Genomic DNA, 20,786 nt, shown 5'->3' on the forward strand with positions numbered 1-20,786 from the left:
ATTTTTAAGGCATCTGTTTATGTGGTGCGTCTGCCGTACAGGTCCCTGTGTAAGCTGGTAACTATTATTAAAACAATGATGCATTATAATGAGCGCAAACTAATGAGACATACACAACAGGCCTGTTGTACAATGGTCTAAAACATACATACATAACGCAGTAACTATGTGAAATGTTCTGTATCGATGCGTGTTATTATGTGATGTGCGTTTCGGTGGGGGGGGGTCGGACTGTTCATTGGTACAAGTTATTAAAAGATGAAAACAGTTTTGAAACTGTCAGGAATGGGCAAATATTAAACTCCCAGGACACATCAGATCACCTCACGGTCATAATGACATACCTTTCCTACTAGTTACGCAATAAGGTCTTTTGAGAAGAACAACTGAATAACTAAGGGTTAACGAGTGCTTAGCGGGGTGCGGTTTTCTTTGCCATTGACTTGATTCCTGTCAGACATGTGTCATTTAATGCCACTTTGAAATGTATACACGCCGGTTATTTTTAAAAAAAATTTTTGCACTACAATAGTTAAAAGCCATGGGAAAACAGGTATGCTTTAAGGTGAGTTTTGAAGAGTCTCGGTGACTCACTCGATAATTTCACAGCTTAGTGGTGCAGAAATGAGGCCCTGCCACTGCGTTCAGGTTGGAAGCTCAGCTGTGTTATGTGGAGATCATGACCAGGGCTGCTGAATGCATGCTCGCTCTCTCTCTCTCTCTCTCTCTCTATGTGAGGGCTGAAGTAGAATTTGCATTAGAGGAGGCGTGTGCAGCCTTCAGCCTCCTACACTGGTACAGCTGACATGTGCTACATGAGAGTCAGGAGGTATGTGAGAAGAGGACTAAAATGGCAAACGTTTTAGTCGAGGAAATAGAAACAAATGGATTTTTTTTTCTAAAATAACAACACATACGGGTGGGTGACGTGCCAAAAATATTATTACTGTATTAGTTATTTCAATTTCTCAATTTCACAAAAATGTAAGTAATCAAATGAAAATTCATACAAAAATAAAAATAAATACTTACTGTACTCAAAAAAGTACATCATGATGTTATTATGTGACAATATTGGTATCATACAATTTGGAAAAGGTACAGTTTGTAATATGCAAGTCTTTCTAGACTTGCTATAAATCATATCATTTCAATATATTGCCACTCCAAGGGTCTGGCTAGTTTTTTTTTTTGTTGTTTTTTTTTAACCCAAGACTTCTATTTACTTTTTTTTTTTTTCCTGGGCCAGAAATCAACTGCACCCCCTCCTCAGGCCTGGAACACTTTTGCTTAAAGTGCACCTATTATGGTTTTTCAGATATTACCTTTCATCTAGCGTGTTATAGAGCTGTTTGTGAATGTAAAACGTCTGCAAAGTTTCAAAAATTAAAAAAGTTATTGACTCCTAAAACAAGGAAACGATTCTGAACAGCAGAAACGAGTCGTTAGCGATTCCAGACTTTACTTCCTGTACTAACCTACATAGGTTTGTAACAAAAAGCCCCGCCTCTGGTCTTCATCGGCTGCTCGCTGACAGCGGTAGACCAATCACAACAGAGTATGCCCTCTGAAAGGAGGAGTTTCGAATGAATCCTTTAAAACGGATCACTGAACGAGTCGTTTCTGACACTGGGGGGGAAAACGGTAACGCTTCAGATCAAATTATGAGCACATTAAAGTGTTTTTTTTACCTCGGATGCATGTAAACCTATTCCATGAGACCTTTAAAACAAAATTAGGCACGTTTCAAAAACATAATAGGTGCGCTTTAAAAGGCAATCATGAAGCATACAGAAAGGGTGTGGTCTGACTGCAGTTGTAAGCAAAAACTAAAAATTTTACAGACTGCTCCTTTAAAAAAAAAAAAAAAAAAAAAAAATCTTGCGCAGCCTGAGCACCAACAATAAGAAAAGACAAAGATCAGTACGTGTTTCAGAGAGGGATGACACTAAGCATAATTCAGCCTACGTGCACGTCAAAAGTTGGAGGCAGCGCGAGTCCTCTACGTGTGATAAGGAGCTCTGTAATTGCGCAATCATCTATTAACGGAGCACCCCATGCACGAGATGAAGGAGGGATGGAGGGAGGGAAGGAAAGCACGAGGAAGAAAGGGCGAGAGGAGGGAGTCACTGCTCAGGCGGGAGAAATAAGCCTTTCAACCAGATAAGAAGGGGGTGTTACATAACCACATGAGTCATGAGATTACAAAGTAGCAATAGAGAAAAGGGGAAGGTTTTTCAGCTCTATAAATAGAGATATATATATATATATATATATATATATATATATATATATATATATATATATATATATATATATATATATATACACACACACACATACACACACATACATATATATATATATATATATATATATATATATATATATATATATATATATATATATATATATAAAACAAACAGTGACATGTATCAAAAGGTATAATAAAACATTTTTTTTTAGCCATGCTGCTACAAAAAAAATAACAGTGAAGGCGTGAAACTGGCTTCAAACCCTGTTCATAATTCAGGACTTACCTTTAAATTGAGTTAAAAGGGCACCACACACACACACACACACACACACACACACACACAATCTTACAGTTTAAAGCACCTGACCTGGATCTGACTTTCAATCCAAGATAAATCCATAAATCAGGTTTCATAATCATACAGTGGCAGCTTTTTACCACCGGGGTGGTTAATGTCCAAACCACCGTGGTGAGCGTTGGGGGTGTGTGTGTGTGTGTGTGTGTGGGGAGGGGGGTTAAAATTTATATCACTATATTATATATTATGGCAAACTACCATGGTGTGGTTGTCATGGCCACCATCACAGCCCTAAATCACAGCTTCAATGATTTAATCAGCCAAATCCATGGACTTTTAATAAATAACTCACTCACGGGTCATTTACTCGGCATCGCGGATCAATTCTTTAGCATGATCTCGGACCGTGCTGATTGCCTTTCACAGATGTTGTGTTCAGTCTAAAGGAAGACACTACTGCTCTGAAACGTACTGCATGCCAAAAATACCATTTTAAACGTCTCGTTTCGCACTAACTGTTCAGGAAGAAGAGCAAAACAAAAGCAAAACAGGTGGCGCACACATTCCCACGTAAACTCCCCACACACTGCTTCCTCACCTTTGACGGGCTTTTCCGAGTGCTTCCGGACCGCAGCTGGGAGACTGTGGAGAGTCGGACAGGCTTTAGAGGCGCACTAGGAGCTGGTGAGCTCTGGACCTGACCGTGGTTCAGAGTGTTCAGGACGCTGACGTCGGGAGGCCTGGCCGTGCTCGCCTGCGTCCTGGAGAGCCGTCTGTGGCTGCCTGCATCTAGGCTCGTCCTCCTGCTGTTCCCTCTCGCGTGCCGTGGGTGAAATTCTGCCAAATCACTCGCCTTCGCACTCGCCAGGAGTTTGAACGCAGCCGGATTTAGCTTGAGGAGCGGGAAAAAAAAGAAGCAGAGATGTTAAAAGCAGGCAGAGAGACAGAGTGAGTGTGTGTGTGCGTGCGTGTGTGTGAGAGAGAGAGAGAGAGAGAGAGAGAGAGAGAGAGAGAGAGAGAGAGAGAGAATGGAAATGACTGTGCTGAGATACAGTGCTGAGCTTCTGCCCGGGATGTTTCACCTGCTAAATCTCTATTCAGCATGAAGTTTTCTTTCAATAAGTAAGACGACAGCACAAAGCCATTAGTCACGTCTGGGTGAGTGCCCTGCTCTTTCTGATCTGCCCTGCTGTGAGTTTCAGAAAAGAGTGTGTGTGTGTGTGTGTGTGTGTGTGTGTGTGTGTGTGTGTGTGTGTGTGTGTGTGAGAGAGAGAGAGAGCAAGAGAGTGCTGCAGCTACAGTTGATGTTCCCTCTCCCCCTACAGTGATGTGCTGTTATGCCACCAAAGCAAAGGAAACATTACTGTGCCTTCACGGCTGGTTGGCCAGCGCCGAGAAGTTGTTTGCCAGGAGGACAGCGTGCGAGGAGACTAAAAACTCTTTGATTTGACCAACAGCGAAGACAGTAAACAATTGATTTAAAAACTGTGAAAATGAAATAATGACTGTAAGGTGAAAGTGTAGAATATCAGCTTTAATAAAGTTTCGTCATTAGACAGGAAACCATATAAAGATCACAGGTGGGGTTAATATATTATCTATATTATATTTTATATATATATATATATATATATATATATATATATATATATATATATATATATATATATATATATATATATATATATATATATATATATATTCCTTTCCAATCTGTGATTTTACAGCAATGAATCTTCCTTCCTACTTTAATAATTCTTTACATTCATATAGCACTTTTTTAATTTTATTTTATTTTTATTTTTTTTTAGAAACTCAAAGCGCTTTACATAGTATTGGGGGGGGGGGTCTCATCAACCATGTAGCGTCCACCTGGATGATGCGACGGCAGCCATAGTGCTCCAGAACTCCCACCACACACCAGCTATTAGTGGAGAGGAGAGAGTGATGTAGCCAGTTCAGAGATGGGGATTATTAAGGGGCCGGGATAGAGAAGGGCCAATGGGGGAATTTCACCAGGACCCTGGGGTTATACCCCTACTCTTTTACGATAAGTGTCCTGGGATTTTTAACGACCACAGAGAGTCAGGACCTCGGTTTAACGTCTCATCCGAAAGACGGTGCTGTTTTTACAGTAATGTCGCCGTCACGATCCTGGGGCATTAGGACCCCACACAGACCACAGGGTGAGCACCCCCTGCTGGCTATACTCCAGCAGCAACCTTAGTTTTCCCCGGGAGGTCTCCCCAGACTCAACTCTGCTTAGCTTCAATGGGAAACCAGGCGAGAACTGCAGGGAGATATGGCTCTGACCTTCCTCCCAACAGACAAGGTCATGCTGTTAAAAGAGGCAGAGCTGAGCAGCATTTTTCTGTCTGGGGCAGAGCAAATTTAAAGGCCTGAAATATGTGAAGGTGAGATTTCAACTCAACAACGAGCAAGATCTACTGCATGGCGATAATGTCGCAAAGCATTAAGGTAATCTAAGAAATTCTGTGATATGGAAACCGCTTAGAAATGGCACTTTTAAAACTGGTTGCATTTCTGAGGTCATGCAACGGTTGACACGTGTCCGTGTCTACGCCACGTGTCTATTTCTCCTAGACAACAGTAAATCCTGGCTTTCACTTTATTGGCGATGCAATGATTTCATAAAACGCATAAAATGTTGGTTTCCACATGTGTCTAGTCAACAACATTCCACTTTTCTGGCTCTGAAAAGCAGAGTCTTTGTCCTATGATGAGTTAAAGAAGAATGTTCTGGTTCATTTTCTTACTTCAAACTGATCTGAAAAATGTTAACCTAACGATGACTAAATGATCGATCTCAAGACATATGAGAGAACATAATGGCATTTCCTCGATGAATAAATGACGGGACCGGATGTGTAGAGGACGGTGTCATATTTTTCCCCAATCACGTCTGTGCACTTGGTTTACAAAGGTGATTAGGAGAAAGTTCATTATGAAGCTCTACACATTGAGAGAGAGAGAGAGAGAGAGAGAGAGAGAGAGAGAGAGGTGAGGCGAGAGGGCCAGTGCTTCATTTGTAAAATATGAGGTACTGGAACACCAAGGGAACAGCAAGTGTGTACCGAGAGGGAAAAGTTCCCAGAACATACACACACACAACAGAGCTTCAATACAGTAATGCAGTAATACAGTAGTGTTGAACATCGTCATAGATCTACGGCCGATAGCATGGATATGATGACCGCAGTTCGACGAGAGATCGCAACCTTAACATCGCCAGCGTATGGATGGGCGATATGGACTTAAAACAATATCACAATATTTTCTGTTATTTATTGCGATAACGATATCAGTGACGATATAAATATAGTATAAATACAGTACCGTGCACCACTGTTTTTATCTGCAAGTGATGGCTGCGATCTTGAGCGCCTCAGAAACACAAACACTGATCTAAAAGTACAACTGATCTTCTGTAACCGGACCAGTTCCAGGTTGTAGCGGTAGCTCCTCGTTTAGCGATAAACTCCTCCTCAGGTTCACGTCCGCCTTCCGCCGTACTCGTTTTCGCCCCGCACGTGAGCTGCGAACGGGTCGCACACAGAAACACGTCATCAACTAGGCTTTATCGTTAATATCGCGGGAAGACTCATTCTTATCGTGGGGAGAATTTCTACCGGTATATCGCGAACCATAAGATATCGCCCCATCCCTACGTCAGAGGATCGAACGTTCGGCTCAGAACACTACGTCTTACAAAAGCTGCATTCTGCCCATTAAACAGTAAAACACAAATCCATCAACACGAATGTCAATATCAATGCAAAAAGACTTTCCTGTCTGTCTCATCACTTCTTTAAAAATGGACAACAATATCTGCTGCCTTTTTTTGTTTTCACCATATCCATGCTGCGTAAGCACATGTGACTGATAACACCATTACGTCATGATCACCAGTTACCAACTGGTCATCATGGAAATGAGCCGGAGCTGACGAATAAAGCATGATCGCTCAGTAAATGATCAAATTATTATTATTTTATTTTATTTGGATTAAATTAAGGCATCTGATCCACTTTCCAGAACGCAGGCACTCCAAATCAGAGAGATGCTGGATAGCATGAGCCAGCACAAAGTACTGTAGAGCAGTGTTTCGTGACCCAAAAGTGTCTGCCTGGTCTCGAGATCTTTTCCGTCATGAGTATAAATGACCAATTAGAACTGTATCTTTGAAATGTTTCGGGAAAAAGTGACCTCTATTGTCAAATCGTGTTAACACCTCCAGGTTTACGTAAACAGTCCAATCATAAACCAATCAATCGAGGTCTATTGACGTAGCGTTGCTCTTACGCATACGCTAGCTCCATGCACCATGCTGGTACGAACACAATATGAACAAAGCATGATTGCCATTCAAAAAAGAGTGGGTCGAGGTCGGCGAACGGTTGAGAAACCATGCTGTAGAGGGCACCGCTGTGGTTGCCTGCATTGCTGGATAGATTATAGATCTGTCTCTTTAAACCTGCATATGGATGCCAACGTTAAAGCTTTGTGATTAGAAAAGGATGCTGCCATATCCTAACTTCAGTGATGTTATGTTTGTGAGAGAATGTTTTACCCCTAGGATAAACTATAGAGTCGGTATAATTATGCCGTTTAGTTTATCTTGAGGACAATGCAATGCTTTAGAAGTAGTCTTGTGATCCTACAGGGTGTATATATTTTTTCACACTGTACACAAATATAGAACTATAATAATAATAATAATAAAACATTCTCAACTAGACTAGACTATTACTCAGCTTACCGGTCCGTTATTGCTTCATAAAGGATCGATGTTGATTTTTTTGGGCTTGTCTGCAATCGATTTCTTTCTAATTTTATCGGCCTCATAAGAGCTTCCCTTACTGGCAACATTGCTGCTTTGTTCCTCTTGCGGACAGACAATGATAACAGACTCCAGGTCTTGATGCTACATTTAGAAAATCAACTCTAAACCTAATGGAGGAACAACACATAGCTGGCCAAAAACAACAAAGCTGACAACTGGCCATTAAGTTCTGTGTAGAAAATGAGCTTTGATTCCTGGCTGGCTCACCCCCGTACAGCTGGTTCATTTCAGATTCACTGTGCTGGACTGTAGAGCCAAAAGAATAAACGCTGTGTCACTGTCCATTAGAGTGACACGATTATAAACTATAAAACCCTGTTTTATATCTACAGTTGAATTATCTCCCTTTATCTTGACCCAGCCACTGAATAATGAAAATATCCGTCACTATCAGAAGCCAATTTAAACGCCGAGAGCATGCAAAACGAGACACTGTGTTGGCAGTGAAAACTTATTTTCTAGAAAACTAGTACACACACCAAAGCTTGCGACGCACTCACAAGATTTGATTCGGCTTTACATTATACAGTCATGGGGAAAAGAAAAGTACACCTTCCTTCAATTCTCTGTCTTTGTTTATCAGCGTCTAAATAACAATTGTGTGACAGCAAAAAAAAAAAGAAAAAAAACCACAACAGATTTCGATATATAGTCATGCTTTTTTTCCCCAAAAAGTAAAGCAACCTTCAGAAACCAGGTGGGGGAAAAAATAAGTATACCCTTCCTACTTCCACAGTAATTAAGAGCGTAAATAGCAGGCAGGTGTTACTAATAAAATACACAAGATTAGTTAATCATCAAGAAGCAGGACTGCCTACATGAAAGTAGAACTACTGGCACTGTGGTGTTCTGGAGCACTCGGGTGTGTGTCTACATCATGCCAAGAAAAGAAAAAAAAAAAAAAAAAGAACATCAGCCATGATCTCAGAGAAACAATTGTTGCTGCTCATCAATCTGTGAAGGGTTATAAGGCCATCTCCAAACAACGTGAAATTCACCATTCTACAGTGAGAAGGACTGTTTACAAATGGAGAATTTTCAAGACAGTTGCCAGTCTTACCAGTACTGGGCATCCCAGCAAATTCTGTCCAAGGTCAGACTGTTAAAGGTCAGAGATATAAAGAGATATATACAGGCATATGTACACACATTAAATGTTTATGTTTATGACAGCACAATCAGAAAAAGACTGAAGAAGGATGGATTCCAGACTGCTGGGACTACGGCTGCTCTTAACGCCATACAGACTTCATATAAATCCATAATGAACTTTTTCACACTAACTGTTGTTACCCAGATGAGGACGGGTTCCCTTCTGAGTCGGGTTCCTCTCAAGGTTTCTTCCTCTTAAAACATCTTAGGGAGTTTTTCCTCGCCACCGTCGCCACTCAGTGGCTTGCTCAGTTGGGATAAATTCACACCTTTAATATCTGTATACCGTGTTGATGTTTCTGTAAAGCTGCTTTGAGACAATGTCTATTGTAAAAAGCGCTATACAAATAAAATCGAATTGAATTGAATTTCATGGAAGGGTGGGTAGGGGAAAAAAAAGCCTCTTCTCTCCAAAAACATGGAGCACGAGTTTATACGGAGTTCATATGGAGGTTTGAACAAACATCAAAAGATTTGGAACAACATCCTTTGGAATGATGAGACCAAGGTGGAGATGTTTGGTCGTCTTGGACACGGGAAACTTGCAGTCATTGAGATAACCATGAACTCCACTTTACACCACAATATGCTTGAGATGAACGTGATCTTTCCAGCAGCTGAAGCTGGGCTAAAACTTGGGTCATGCAACAGCACAATGATCCCAAGCACATCAGCAAGTCGACATCTGAATGTCTAAAGAAGAAAAAATTAAGGCGTTGGAATGGCCAAGTCAAAGTCCAGACCTCAAACCCCATAGCCATGCTGTGGCAGGGTCTTAAAAGAGATGTTCATAAATGAATGCCATCAAACATCAATAAACTGAATCAATGTTGTAAAAATGAATGGGTTAAAACTTCAAAAATCATATGAGAGACTGATAAACTCCTACAGAAACCATTTACTTTATCCATTAGTTATTGCTGCTAAAGGTGGCTCTACACGTTACTGAATCATAGAGTGGACTTATTTTATCCAACGGGTTTCTGTATGTTGGTTTACTTTTTGCCTACATATTGAGATTTTTGTGTTGTCAAATGAGGTAATTTGTTGGTATAGGTCCTGATAAATAAAAACAGAGAACTGAAGGAGGATGTACTTTTTCCCCCATGACTGAATTACTTCCTATTTATCCAGAACTCTTAAATGAGGGAGTTTACAGTCTATAATTTGTTATAATGTTTATCCTTGTGTTGTATAATTTGGTATGTGGCTGTAGCGCGTGTGTGTGTGTGTGTGTGTTGTCTTATACATCCAACACATAGCCATGTGCATGATTCCAGTTCATATACATACTTGAAGACATGCCACACTCCTACCACTGCAAGCTACTTTCTGTCCTTTTTTTCCCCCACACCTGCTCACTTGGTGTGTCTCTTTTTCCTCAACGCGACGAAATTTAATACAAGAATATGTGGCAATGCAGCCTGTTGCTTTAACTCACACATATGAATAGAATAATTTATCAGGAAAGATGACAGACAAGTACGTTATATAGCTTTAAAAGCAGCTAAACAACTCATTTTATACACTTCATACACTCTACTTTTTATTATTATTATTATTATTATTATTATTATTATTATTATTGCTTTCTGTATTTTATATTATCTCTTCTGGTTTTATTTACTGTTGTTCCCTAATGATTTATGTGTTATTATTCTTGATTATATTACGTCCCTGATTAATACTACTTATTAAAATATAAATATATGATTATATTTTTATTGTGTGTATTTTTAATGTCCTTGTGAAACATTTTGAGATGCATTTTACACATGAAAGGTGATATAAAACTTTCTTTAGAAAACCTCATAAAACTTTTATTATTATTACTACTATTATTATTATTATGATAATGAGACTTTATTGGTCACATATACATCACAGCACAGTGAAATTCTTTTCTTCGCATACTCCAGCATGTTAGGAGGCTGGGGTCAGAGCGCAGGGTCAGCCATGATACAGCGCCCCCTGGAGCAGAAAGGGTTAAGGGCCTTGCTCAAGGGCACAACAGTGACAGCAGTGCTGGGCCTTGAACCCCCGACCTTCCGATTAGTAACCCAGAGCCTTAACCGTCAAGCCACCTACTACTACTACTACTACTACTACTACTACTACTACTACTACTACTACTACTACTACTACTACTACTACTACTACTACTACTACTACTACTACTACTACTACTACTACTACTACTACTACTACTACTACTACTACTACTACTACTACTACTACTACTACTACTACTACTACTACTACTACTATCATCATGACCCTCTGCCTGTCCTCCATGTCAACATGTTTACCTACTACTACTCTTGACTCAGGGTAACTCTGTATATAACTTGTCTATAAGCTAAATATTTTTGTAAAACATACAATGTAAAACAATATTTGTAGTGTGTATGTGTGGTTACCACAGACAAGAATTTTGACCTTTCCCCAAAGTGAGGAAAAAAAAAACCCCAGGCAGCCGTTCACTTCCCGAAGATCTAGCCTGGAAGAAAATAGGCTGGAATATTCCGTTAAGGAAGCTGAAGTATTTCTGCTTACTCATCTCCAGCGTTTTGACTTTGTTTTGGCCTGGTTGACTCCCACAGGCAGCCTCCTGTTATTCCATTACAAACTTTTTTTTATTTAAAAAAGAAGAAGAAAACAACAAAGCAAATGCATTCCCTGTTTTTCTACATTATTTTTATTACATTTTTAAGGTAGCCCTGGGGGTAACAAAGCATAGCACCGAGCAGCTGAGATTTAAAGATGGGGTTCGAAATCTGTAGGTGGAAGTACGTTTTGCTAGCGGTGAATAAGATATTAGCTCAGAAGTAGGGATATATCAATATCGTAGTATTAAGAAAACATGTTGGTCAATGGATGCATCATATGGATGCGTCATATTTGCTGAAACTGAATGTTTACTTATTTAGCATTGTTAAATTACGATGTTAGATGTAACGATAAAGTATACAGTGGTTTCATAATTGAATGAAAACATTAAAAAAGCAACAACAACAACAAAAAAAAAAACACACCTGATGCGCATTCTTTGTTCTTCATCTTCTAGAAGTAGAGTTTTTGTCGTTAATTAAGAGAAGGTACACTGCCATCTTGCCCCAAAGTCACTGCAATACACCTGACGTCATAATTACGACTTCCCAACTCGTAAATATGAACGTCCTAGGAGGACTTGGACGCACAGTTAGTGCTCAGTGCTTGCAGAACTGAAGTGTTCTCAAGAGTGAGAGTTTCTCCCCATGCTCACTTCACTGTTTCATACTCGTGAATACCTTAGTGTGCAAGTAAGTCATGGCATCTAGCACTCATGGCATGGCTACAGTCTCTAGAAATGTCTTCGGTGCTCAGGATGGCCATCCATATACTCTGGCATATTAAACAGAGGTCGACCGATAGTGGATTTTACTGATGGTAAATGGTCTGCACTTATATAGTGCTTTATTAAGCTTATATCGCTTTACGCTGTGTCTCATTCACCCGATCACACGCACTCACACACACACCAATGGTAGCAGAGCTGCCATGCAAGGCGCTAACTTGCCATCGGGAGCAACTTGGGGTTCAGTGTCTCGCCCAAAGACACTTCGGAATGTGGAGTCACGTGGGCCAGGAATCGAACCGCCAACCGTACGATTAGTGGACAACCCGCTCTACCACCTGATCCACAGCCACCCAATAACTAAGTTACCGATAACCGATTAATCAACCGATTATAAAATTAATACTGACTGAAAACATAACGCTCAAGTAAAATACTTCTGAACTTCATGACAAAAATAAACAGTGCCGATGTCATGTCACGGCAAATCAGTGACTCCATTTCCCAGAATGCACCACGATCTACAAACATGGCCGACGACTACAACTCCCAAAGCTACACACCGTCACCTTCTCTTGAGAACTAATCAGACACACCTGTTCCCAATTACAATATCAATGACACCACACTACTTAAGAGACTCTCACACACACAGCCATTGTGAAGTATACACTCAGTTACGTTTCGTCTCTGCCGTTACAAAGCCTTGGTCCCTTGTTTGTTTATTCTGGTTTTTGACTTTGTTCTTGTTTTCGACCTCGTCTTTTTGCCTTGCCTTGTTTGGACTGTTTGCCTGATCGCCTGACCTTGATTTTATTGTTTACTGATTTCTGATCCCCTGGACTTGTTATTTTATTAAACTGCCATACCTGCACTTGCTTCCGTCCTAACACTCAATACGTGACGATTTACTACCGTGAAAATGTACCGTTTTTTTTTTTTTTTTAATGAAATAAATATAGAAATATTAATATATATTATACAGTATTATAGAACAATTAATAAATAGCAAAGTTAATAAAGATATACATCCAAACTGAACCAAAAAGTAACAAACAACAATAGAGACAACCAAAATCACTTCAAATAATAATTAAAAAAAAAAAAACACTTCAAATAACACAACAAAATTTTGCCTCTACAGTCCACTCTCGTACTGTATAACGACAGAGGCCTGTTCTCAGCTGCTCCCGCAACGGACGCAACCGGGAAAAACTATGTATGGATTTTTGCAGATAACTGATAGTTCTATCAATCAAACATCGGTGCGGATTAATCAGCGAAACTGATCAACCAGTCGACCTCTAGTATTAAGGATACTTTTTAAATGCCATAAAAATGTTTTATCAGGCTAGTTATGTTGCAGGAAGAAGCTCTTGATATTTTCATTTCAGTACCTTCACGCCAATCATTAATTGAAAAAAATTTACTTCCAGACCACATCTCTACACGGAAGCTAGTCACTGTTTTCCCAGCGTATTTCTAAATGGAGGGGAAAAAACAAACGATTTGGACCAACAAAGAGGCAAATCTCACGAAGCCTCCGCCTTTTCCACTATACTTCAAGAGTTCTAAGCTCTGCATCTTTCTGGGGGCGTGGCTGTTTGTGTTTAGGTTTTGTGTTTCCGAACAGCTAGCTTTAGCTACCAAACAAGCTCACTGCATCTTAAAAGGCCAAAAGAATCATTCCACATGTGAAGGCACTATTGAATAAACGTATAACCGAGTTCTCGGATATAAGAAGAAGAAAAAAGAAGAAGAAGAAGAAGAAGAAAAAAAGAAAGAGTCTCACCTCTGTAAACTGCAAAGGAAAGATTCCGACCTTGTCCCCCAACTTCCCTTCACCCCAGTTCTCATCCACTCGCTTAATCACAGTGATGACGTCTCCCTGAATGCAGATGAGAAAGAAACAGACACACAGAGACAGCGTGAGACGAGCAGTACATACGAGTGTGATTCACACGTGATGCAGGGATGTCCCTGAACAGCTTTACTTAGCTGTAATTACTCCGAGCTGAAGACAAGATGTGCCTTTTGTGTCTGCAGGCTCCAAACTCCTTCCCTTGAACTCTATTCCAAATCCATTTAAACCATCTGGTCTCAGGAAACACACACACACACACACACTAGGAAGCTCTCTTTAATGGACTCCACCGAGTCACAGCTGTTACACAACATCCTCTGAAACAGTCTCGGCGTATGTGACTGTAGGGAAACGAAGGCTAAATCCCATTACTGCCAAAACCTTACATATTTATAAGGCACAAGTCAGCAGTGTATAAAAAGCATCATGCATTTTTACTGAGGTGATTTAATACGCTCGTGTTCAATTATGAGTTCTACCAGTACCTCGGTAAATCCCATTACATCCACACACACGTGCACCAAAAATTAGCTTTCGACTCATCGCGAAGAACAAGAACAAGAAGTTTTTCTGTGTGAATAAATACAAACACTACAGCAGTGCAGGGACGGGGTACCAGGAGGTAGAAGAGGTACTGAGGAAGTTATACGTGCGTGAAAGTATAAACGTGTCAAAGTCTTACTCTATTCAAGTGAAGGAATCCAAGTTGCTACTATTCAGCGTACTCCAGTATTACAAAGTAAAAACGAAATGTTTTACATTACGAAATGATGTCGTGTTTTCACGGGAAAAGTCGATTTTATTATTCGTCAGTACCTCCGGGATTTCGTGATGAAGAAAAATGATCATTTGCAGAAATGAACGCAAAAAAATCAAGCAAACGCCGCAATATTTAGACGGAGAATAAGTCTTCATTGGCCACGTATACATTACAGCACGGTGAAATTCTTTTCTTCGCATATCCCAGCTTGATAGTAGGTTGGGGTCAGAGCGGAGGGTCGGCCATGATACAGCGCCCCTGGAGTAGAGAGGGTTAAGGGCCTTGCTCAAGGTCCTAACAGTGGCAGCTTGAACCCCCGACCTACTGATCTGTAATCCAGAGCCTTAACCGCTGAGCCAGCACTGCCCTATTTTTCAAAAATGTTCCAAAATTACCGCCGATTTTCTGCGGTTTCAGGCCGAGCAGCATCGTGTGACATCACGACACACATTCAACCAAAGGCCTCTTCGTTTCCTGTGTCGAACAGGAGTACAGCTACAAGGTCTCATTTACCAACAAACATCACTGCAAAAGACCGTGCAAAACTATTTCGTGCAATTGCCATTTCGCCCCTTTCAAGTAGTTTTGCACACACACACACACACAAAAAAAAAAGCACAAAAAGCTCCACAAATTGCGTCGCAAATTTTTTTTAAAAAGCCGCCGCAAAATCCACAACCATCACGGTCCATGAAATCCTGTATGGACTGGGTTATGTAAAACGATGCCACTCTGCCTGAACGCCTCATTCAATCTCTGTATGTTTGATGTTCATATGCATGACTAAGTTTGTTAATAAACGAATCAGAAGTTAAATAAAAGGAAATAACCAATATTTAATCATTAGCTAGAATCTGACTTGCTGCCTAACCAGTTTATGTTAGTTAATGGAATCGATCCTAGTCTAACCAGGCATTAGCAATGAAACCGGGCTAGCTTCGTTAGCATACCCAGGTGACACTGGTAACTTTGAGGAACTCTCCTCAACGTGCTTTTTCAGGTTCGATGGAGTCCATGCTCTTTAGGGAGTCAAAGAAGACACCTCGTTTTATAGGTGTCTTTACTTTCCCCGGCATATTGAAACATTTTACTGTGGAAGCGCCGGGGCACTCGTCCTCAAGTCCATATAGCGATATTCGACACGCACAGGAAGCTGTAGTGTATGATAACGACATTGTTTAGCATGACAAGGTCACCTCAAGATTCTTCATAGTTTTTTTGTTTTTTTTTCCTACACTGATGAATCTGATCGGATGCGAAATCTAAACTGTGTGCAGAAACCCATCGATGAGAGAAGAAGAGACTTCTGCCATTTGTAACGAGTGCTTTAAATCTACAAATAGAAGTCTTTAGAAAGCGAGGTTTACTTGGATCTGTAAATAAGCAAGCATACTCCATCTCAATGACGCTCAATACTTGAGTACAGTAACGAGATATTTCTTCATCCCTGATGGAAACTGCTTAGAAAAGCATACACACAGACCTTCATGAAGGCCAGACACTCCTTCCTGTTATCTGGATCCAGCCTGTTCAGGTCGAAGTCGTAGAGAGCGCGGCACAAAGGCGCAGGAGGCTGCGTTTGCTCGCCCAGGACCTGAACCATGCTGGTGGGTACGAACCCACTGTTCCCTTTAACGTCGCCGAAATACCAATTGTCATCCACTCTCCAGCGCAGGCCGACCATGTCGCCCGATCTCATGCTGAGCTCTCCGGGTCCATTGCCCTGGTAGTCGTACAAGGCTTTAGCCAGCACCTGGAAAAACAAACACAGATAACGACAGATAAGCTGAAGGACACGAAAACACAAGAAACCAGGTATATTATAAAAAAGTAAAATCATTAACAAAATAAATGATATTTTACCAAACTTTACCGATTGACTGGATTTAACCGGTGAACGTTATATACTAGTTATTAACTACATTTGCCTCATTTATATGTTTAAACATATTTACTTGCATTTGTTTAATTACAAATAAGCTTAATTGTGTTTATATGTAGCACTAATATCACTACAGAGCAGTCGTTTCGGATTCAAAGAAGGAATGTCGGTCAGAAAGAAGGAAATGATACGCTTATAATGCCCAGGGTGAAAAGTCTGATTCATGTTTACTACATTTCCTGATAGCGACTGGAAAATTGAGCAACATAATCAAGCATTTTATCCATTATTGTGAAACTCCTTTTCATATTTACATTGTTTAGCGTTAACGCCTGTCTTTCCGGCAGCTGCGTTTCCTTATTTACTCCGATTCGTACCATGCACTTTATGTTGGTCAGAGCCAAACAGTGCTTTATGCTGCCTGGATCATCCTGTTCCTGCTGCTGTTGTTCAGAGTAGATTATTGTGCTCCACTTTTTGTCTTGCATCAAAGCGTGACTTAATTTTAAGGCAAAATGAGAACGTCCAGATCCCGAGTCCAAACACGGTATCGGGGAAACGTATAGGGTACGAACGCCAACCCTTCAGCATTGTTTAATAGCTTACGATATACATGTTCAGTGTTGCACGAATGAAATTAAATAAAGTCTGAGTATTAAAATGAATTTTTTTAAAAATAAATAAATAAAAAAAACAGACTTCACATAACTATTCAGAGGTGAGGCTGGAAAACAGCTTGATAGAAGGACAGACAGGACATGTCGTTAAAAATAAGGTCTGTCTGAAATTGATTATTCTCTCACCCGTTATAGAAAATATTGATGAAGGGTAATCGATGTGTGTAACTAACAGAGATGAACCGATGCTAAATTTCTCAGCCGATACGATAACCGATTATTCAGAGTGACATCGGCCGATACCGATACCTCTGCCTTTTATACCTTCTTTTAAATTAATAATTAATTCCACAATTCTGAAAGAAATGCAGATAAAGACTTTATTCTCTCCGTTTCATCAAGGTGTTTCACAGTACCTGGTCTCATAAACACAAAACACATGACTCACAATAACATGAACTCAATTCTGAAGATTAAAGTAAGATTATGAACTTAGTGAATGTTATTAATTCATATTAACAGAATGAATCGACTGAGTTGTAAAGATCCTCCTGTTAGTCTCACCTTCACTCAGCACAAACACAAGCATTTCATTCATCATTAACATCAAACTGCTAATATATAATATACACTTTTTATATATTAACATTAACTGGATATGAAATATACGACTCTATAAATATACATTTGTGTGCAATATATACTTTTTTTTATCAATTCCTCATCATTTAAATCTTTCAACGGTGTACTGGCGCTTTAATTCAGCGCGGCAAAGAAAAAAATAATAATAATTCGACTCGACGCTGAATCTCCCGCTTCACTGCTGCAGCGTCCGGTGTATAATTTTACCAGTGCAGAGATTACAGAGATTACACACTGCAGTTTTATCATCATTCCACGCAAGAGACATCATCTTTACACACAGCACGAAATCCATGCGTTTTCCCGCCCTCTTTTGATTGACAGGATATAACCGGCCCTGATCGTTAGATGTTTTTAAACCACCTAGGCCGGTTATTGGCCGATATATCGGTGCATCTCTAGCAACTAACATTTGGATATGTTAATAAAGTACAATCAATATGTACAACCAACATCCAGAATTATTCCTTAAGCATAATCTAATAATCAATATTAATTAACAAAGCATAATCTGTACGAATAATCAATATTTAGAAGCATAATCTAAATCCATAGAACACTTTGGGACCGAGTTGTTTTCCAAGTGTGTATTGAGTTAGATGAATTCTGTCTTACGGTACAATAGTTGTTTTTCTCTATCGTCCTGCACCTTTCTGCACGGCAATAAATTGGCATTGGACATTCGCTGAAACTGCTTTTGTACGTAAACAACCTTGAGGCTGGATACCAATTAACGAATTAGGCTAGGGCCTCAGGAAGGGGGGTTGATATCAGCCAGGACGGCAGGTAGAAACAGACAGAAGCTCGTTGAGACGTAAGAAGGGAGTGTTGATCGGAGAGAAACTATTGAAAAAAAAAAAAGACTCGGTCTGAGTGAAACCTTTTTTTAAAAAAGGAAACCTTTGTCCTCATAAAACCTTTTCAAGAAAAACAACTAACCGTGCACGCTCCACAAACTTAAGATAACACCCCGACATGAATAATTAATTGCGGCGAAGAAGATCGGTCTGTTTTTAAAGAGAAACGGCAAAACCCCGCCTAAGAAGAGTACGCTGTGGAGAAAGGTATAAAAAATAAAAAAATTTTAATTTAAAAAAATAAATAAATAAAATAAAAAGGTTTATTGTTTCAATAAAGTTTGATTACTTTTTGACATCTACAAACCCTCGGTCTCTGAAGTGTTTCTTAGGTTGGAAAGATTGTTTTCCACGACACCGTCTCTCTCTTGAACTTGATACGATTTTTAAACGCATCTGGTCGTGTTAAGCCTTCTGGCCTAAAGACTTGCGTCAGGAAACCCTGAGCGTGGACACTTTCCCAAAGACTGTTCAACAAATGTCTCTTCACACAAAGCGTCGTCGTACCTTTATTGATTTTTAATCCGTCCATGTTGAACATCCTCCATACAAGTCTCTCTGCAAGCTGGTGCTACAGAAATGATAGCGTAGTACAGGGGTTCCCAAACTAGGGCTCGCAGGCCGTCGACCTCCGCCGAACAAACTAGGAGTCGTGTCTCGAAACGCATACTTGTGGATGACTCTGGATCTTTAAGGAATTTTAAACACCTCTCCGTTTTGCCTATCCGCCCTCGGCGACGGTCACGACGACAGCAGAACGTTTTAAGCGAGCTGTACGTTACGAACATAATAAAGTATTTCAATAGTCCTACGTTATAAATCTGAAAGGGGAAAATGATTGTGTGTCAACGCTTGGGGTTCTTGGGGTCTATTTAGGGTCAAACATTGTGAAATTGTATTATTTTTCTTTTCCCTGCTCAAGCTACTGAATGGAGAAACCATAGATTCACTTTATTTGAACCTGGAACAATCTAGATCAAATCTAATTGGAGCTGGACTCTAATCTATTTAGGCACTTTATCTATAGGATTAACTTTTTTTATATATATTTCAAAATCACTCGTTTCGTGCTCCGTTAGGATCTGAGAGCGTTCACTTTACACGTTTACATGCACATCAAATTCCGTTTAAGGTCTATAGAGGGTATACACTGACGTCTCTTTCCTGCTGGAACACGTCCCCCTCGACCGGACCGGACTGAGCGGCAAAACATCCAGCAACATGGCTGGTTTTTACAGGGGAAGCTGCGAAAACGCTCGCATAACTAACGCTTATCAGCTTAAATTAAAGGCAGTTGGACTCGACAGTGACCCGTACAACTTGCCCCGAACCTGTGGTCCATGCACATTGGCATGTGGCCAGAAATCGGTTTTCCCGACATTTATGTGTACCTGATTTCAAGGCCCGGGGAAATACACTGAGCAAAGCCTGAAGGCATACAAAAGCCTTGACGCTACTTCAAGGCGGGATTTGTTGGCGAAATTAAAGTGATAAGAACACCAATAAACATTCTGGTTGTAAGTTGACAGGTATGTACCAATATGTTTTTTTATTTCATTCTATAATTTTTTATCTGGTAGGCTAGAAAGTCCTAGTTTGTTTGTAGTCGAACACCGCTTCCACTTTCTTACGTTATATATATTTGTGAAGGTAAAACAGTCAGAGAATGAACGAGCCCCCATTGTTCATCGGAGGAAATAGGCAGGGTTTAAAAACACATATGTAGCAAGTGATTCATTATTGTCCGACATGAACACCACATGCCAAAAGAGCTTAGACTTACACTGCTGGACTCGGTAAAAAAGGACTGAACGGTTTTTTTGGCACTCTGTAAGAAAACAGCTCAGAACTCTTGTTGAATCTTTTAGCACGGTCAACACTGTGATCACACAACAGGGTTTTCCCCATTTTAGATGCGTTTTCTTTGTGTTTTCGAATAAATCACGCTGTACACTAATGCTGCCGCTCAGCTTTTTTGCCGCTCAGTGGGCGTGTCCGTGGCGAGTCCCATCTACCGTGCACACCCTCTATATTCAGGTTGCAGCCATATTCCGAATACAGTGTCTATATGCTTCTAGGCGTTGGAATATTCCTCTATACATGCTTGTTGTAAGTATTTCAGTCTACACATGCTTTCTTCCTTTCCCGCTGTTATTTTCCGGGAGATTCAAGATGCTGCCGTCGCTACCCAGAATTCCTTGCGGTGGATTTTCTGAACACGGTATTTACGTGCCGACGGATTTCCGCATTTAAAAC

General features: G+C 40.2%; 1 protein-coding gene across 4 annotated transcripts in view; it reads right to left on the reverse strand.

Annotated features, from left to right (window-relative positions):
• The window catches only part of sh3rf2 (SH3 domain containing ring finger 2), a 44,478-nt gene that overhangs the window by 13,981 nt on the left and 9,711 nt on the right, over positions 1–20,786 (reverse strand). For all 4 annotated transcript variants that reach the window (XM_017485731.3, XM_047159761.2, XM_017485730.2 and 1 more), the window contains exons 2-4: positions 16,016–16,285; positions 13,701–13,796; positions 3,154–3,447 (exon numbers count right to left, since the gene is read on the reverse strand). In XM_017485731.3, the coding sequence (XP_017341220.1) occupies positions 3,154–3,447; positions 13,701–13,796; positions 16,016–16,285 (660 nt within the window). The remainder of the gene's footprint in view (positions 1–3,153; positions 3,448–13,700; positions 13,797–16,015; positions 16,286–20,786) is intronic.

This window comes from Ictalurus punctatus, chromosome 14, assembly GCF_001660625.3.
Source record: "Ictalurus punctatus breed USDA103 chromosome 14, Coco_2.0, whole genome shotgun sequence".
Taxonomy (NCBI): Eukaryota; Metazoa; Chordata; class Actinopteri; order Siluriformes; family Ictaluridae; genus Ictalurus; species Ictalurus punctatus.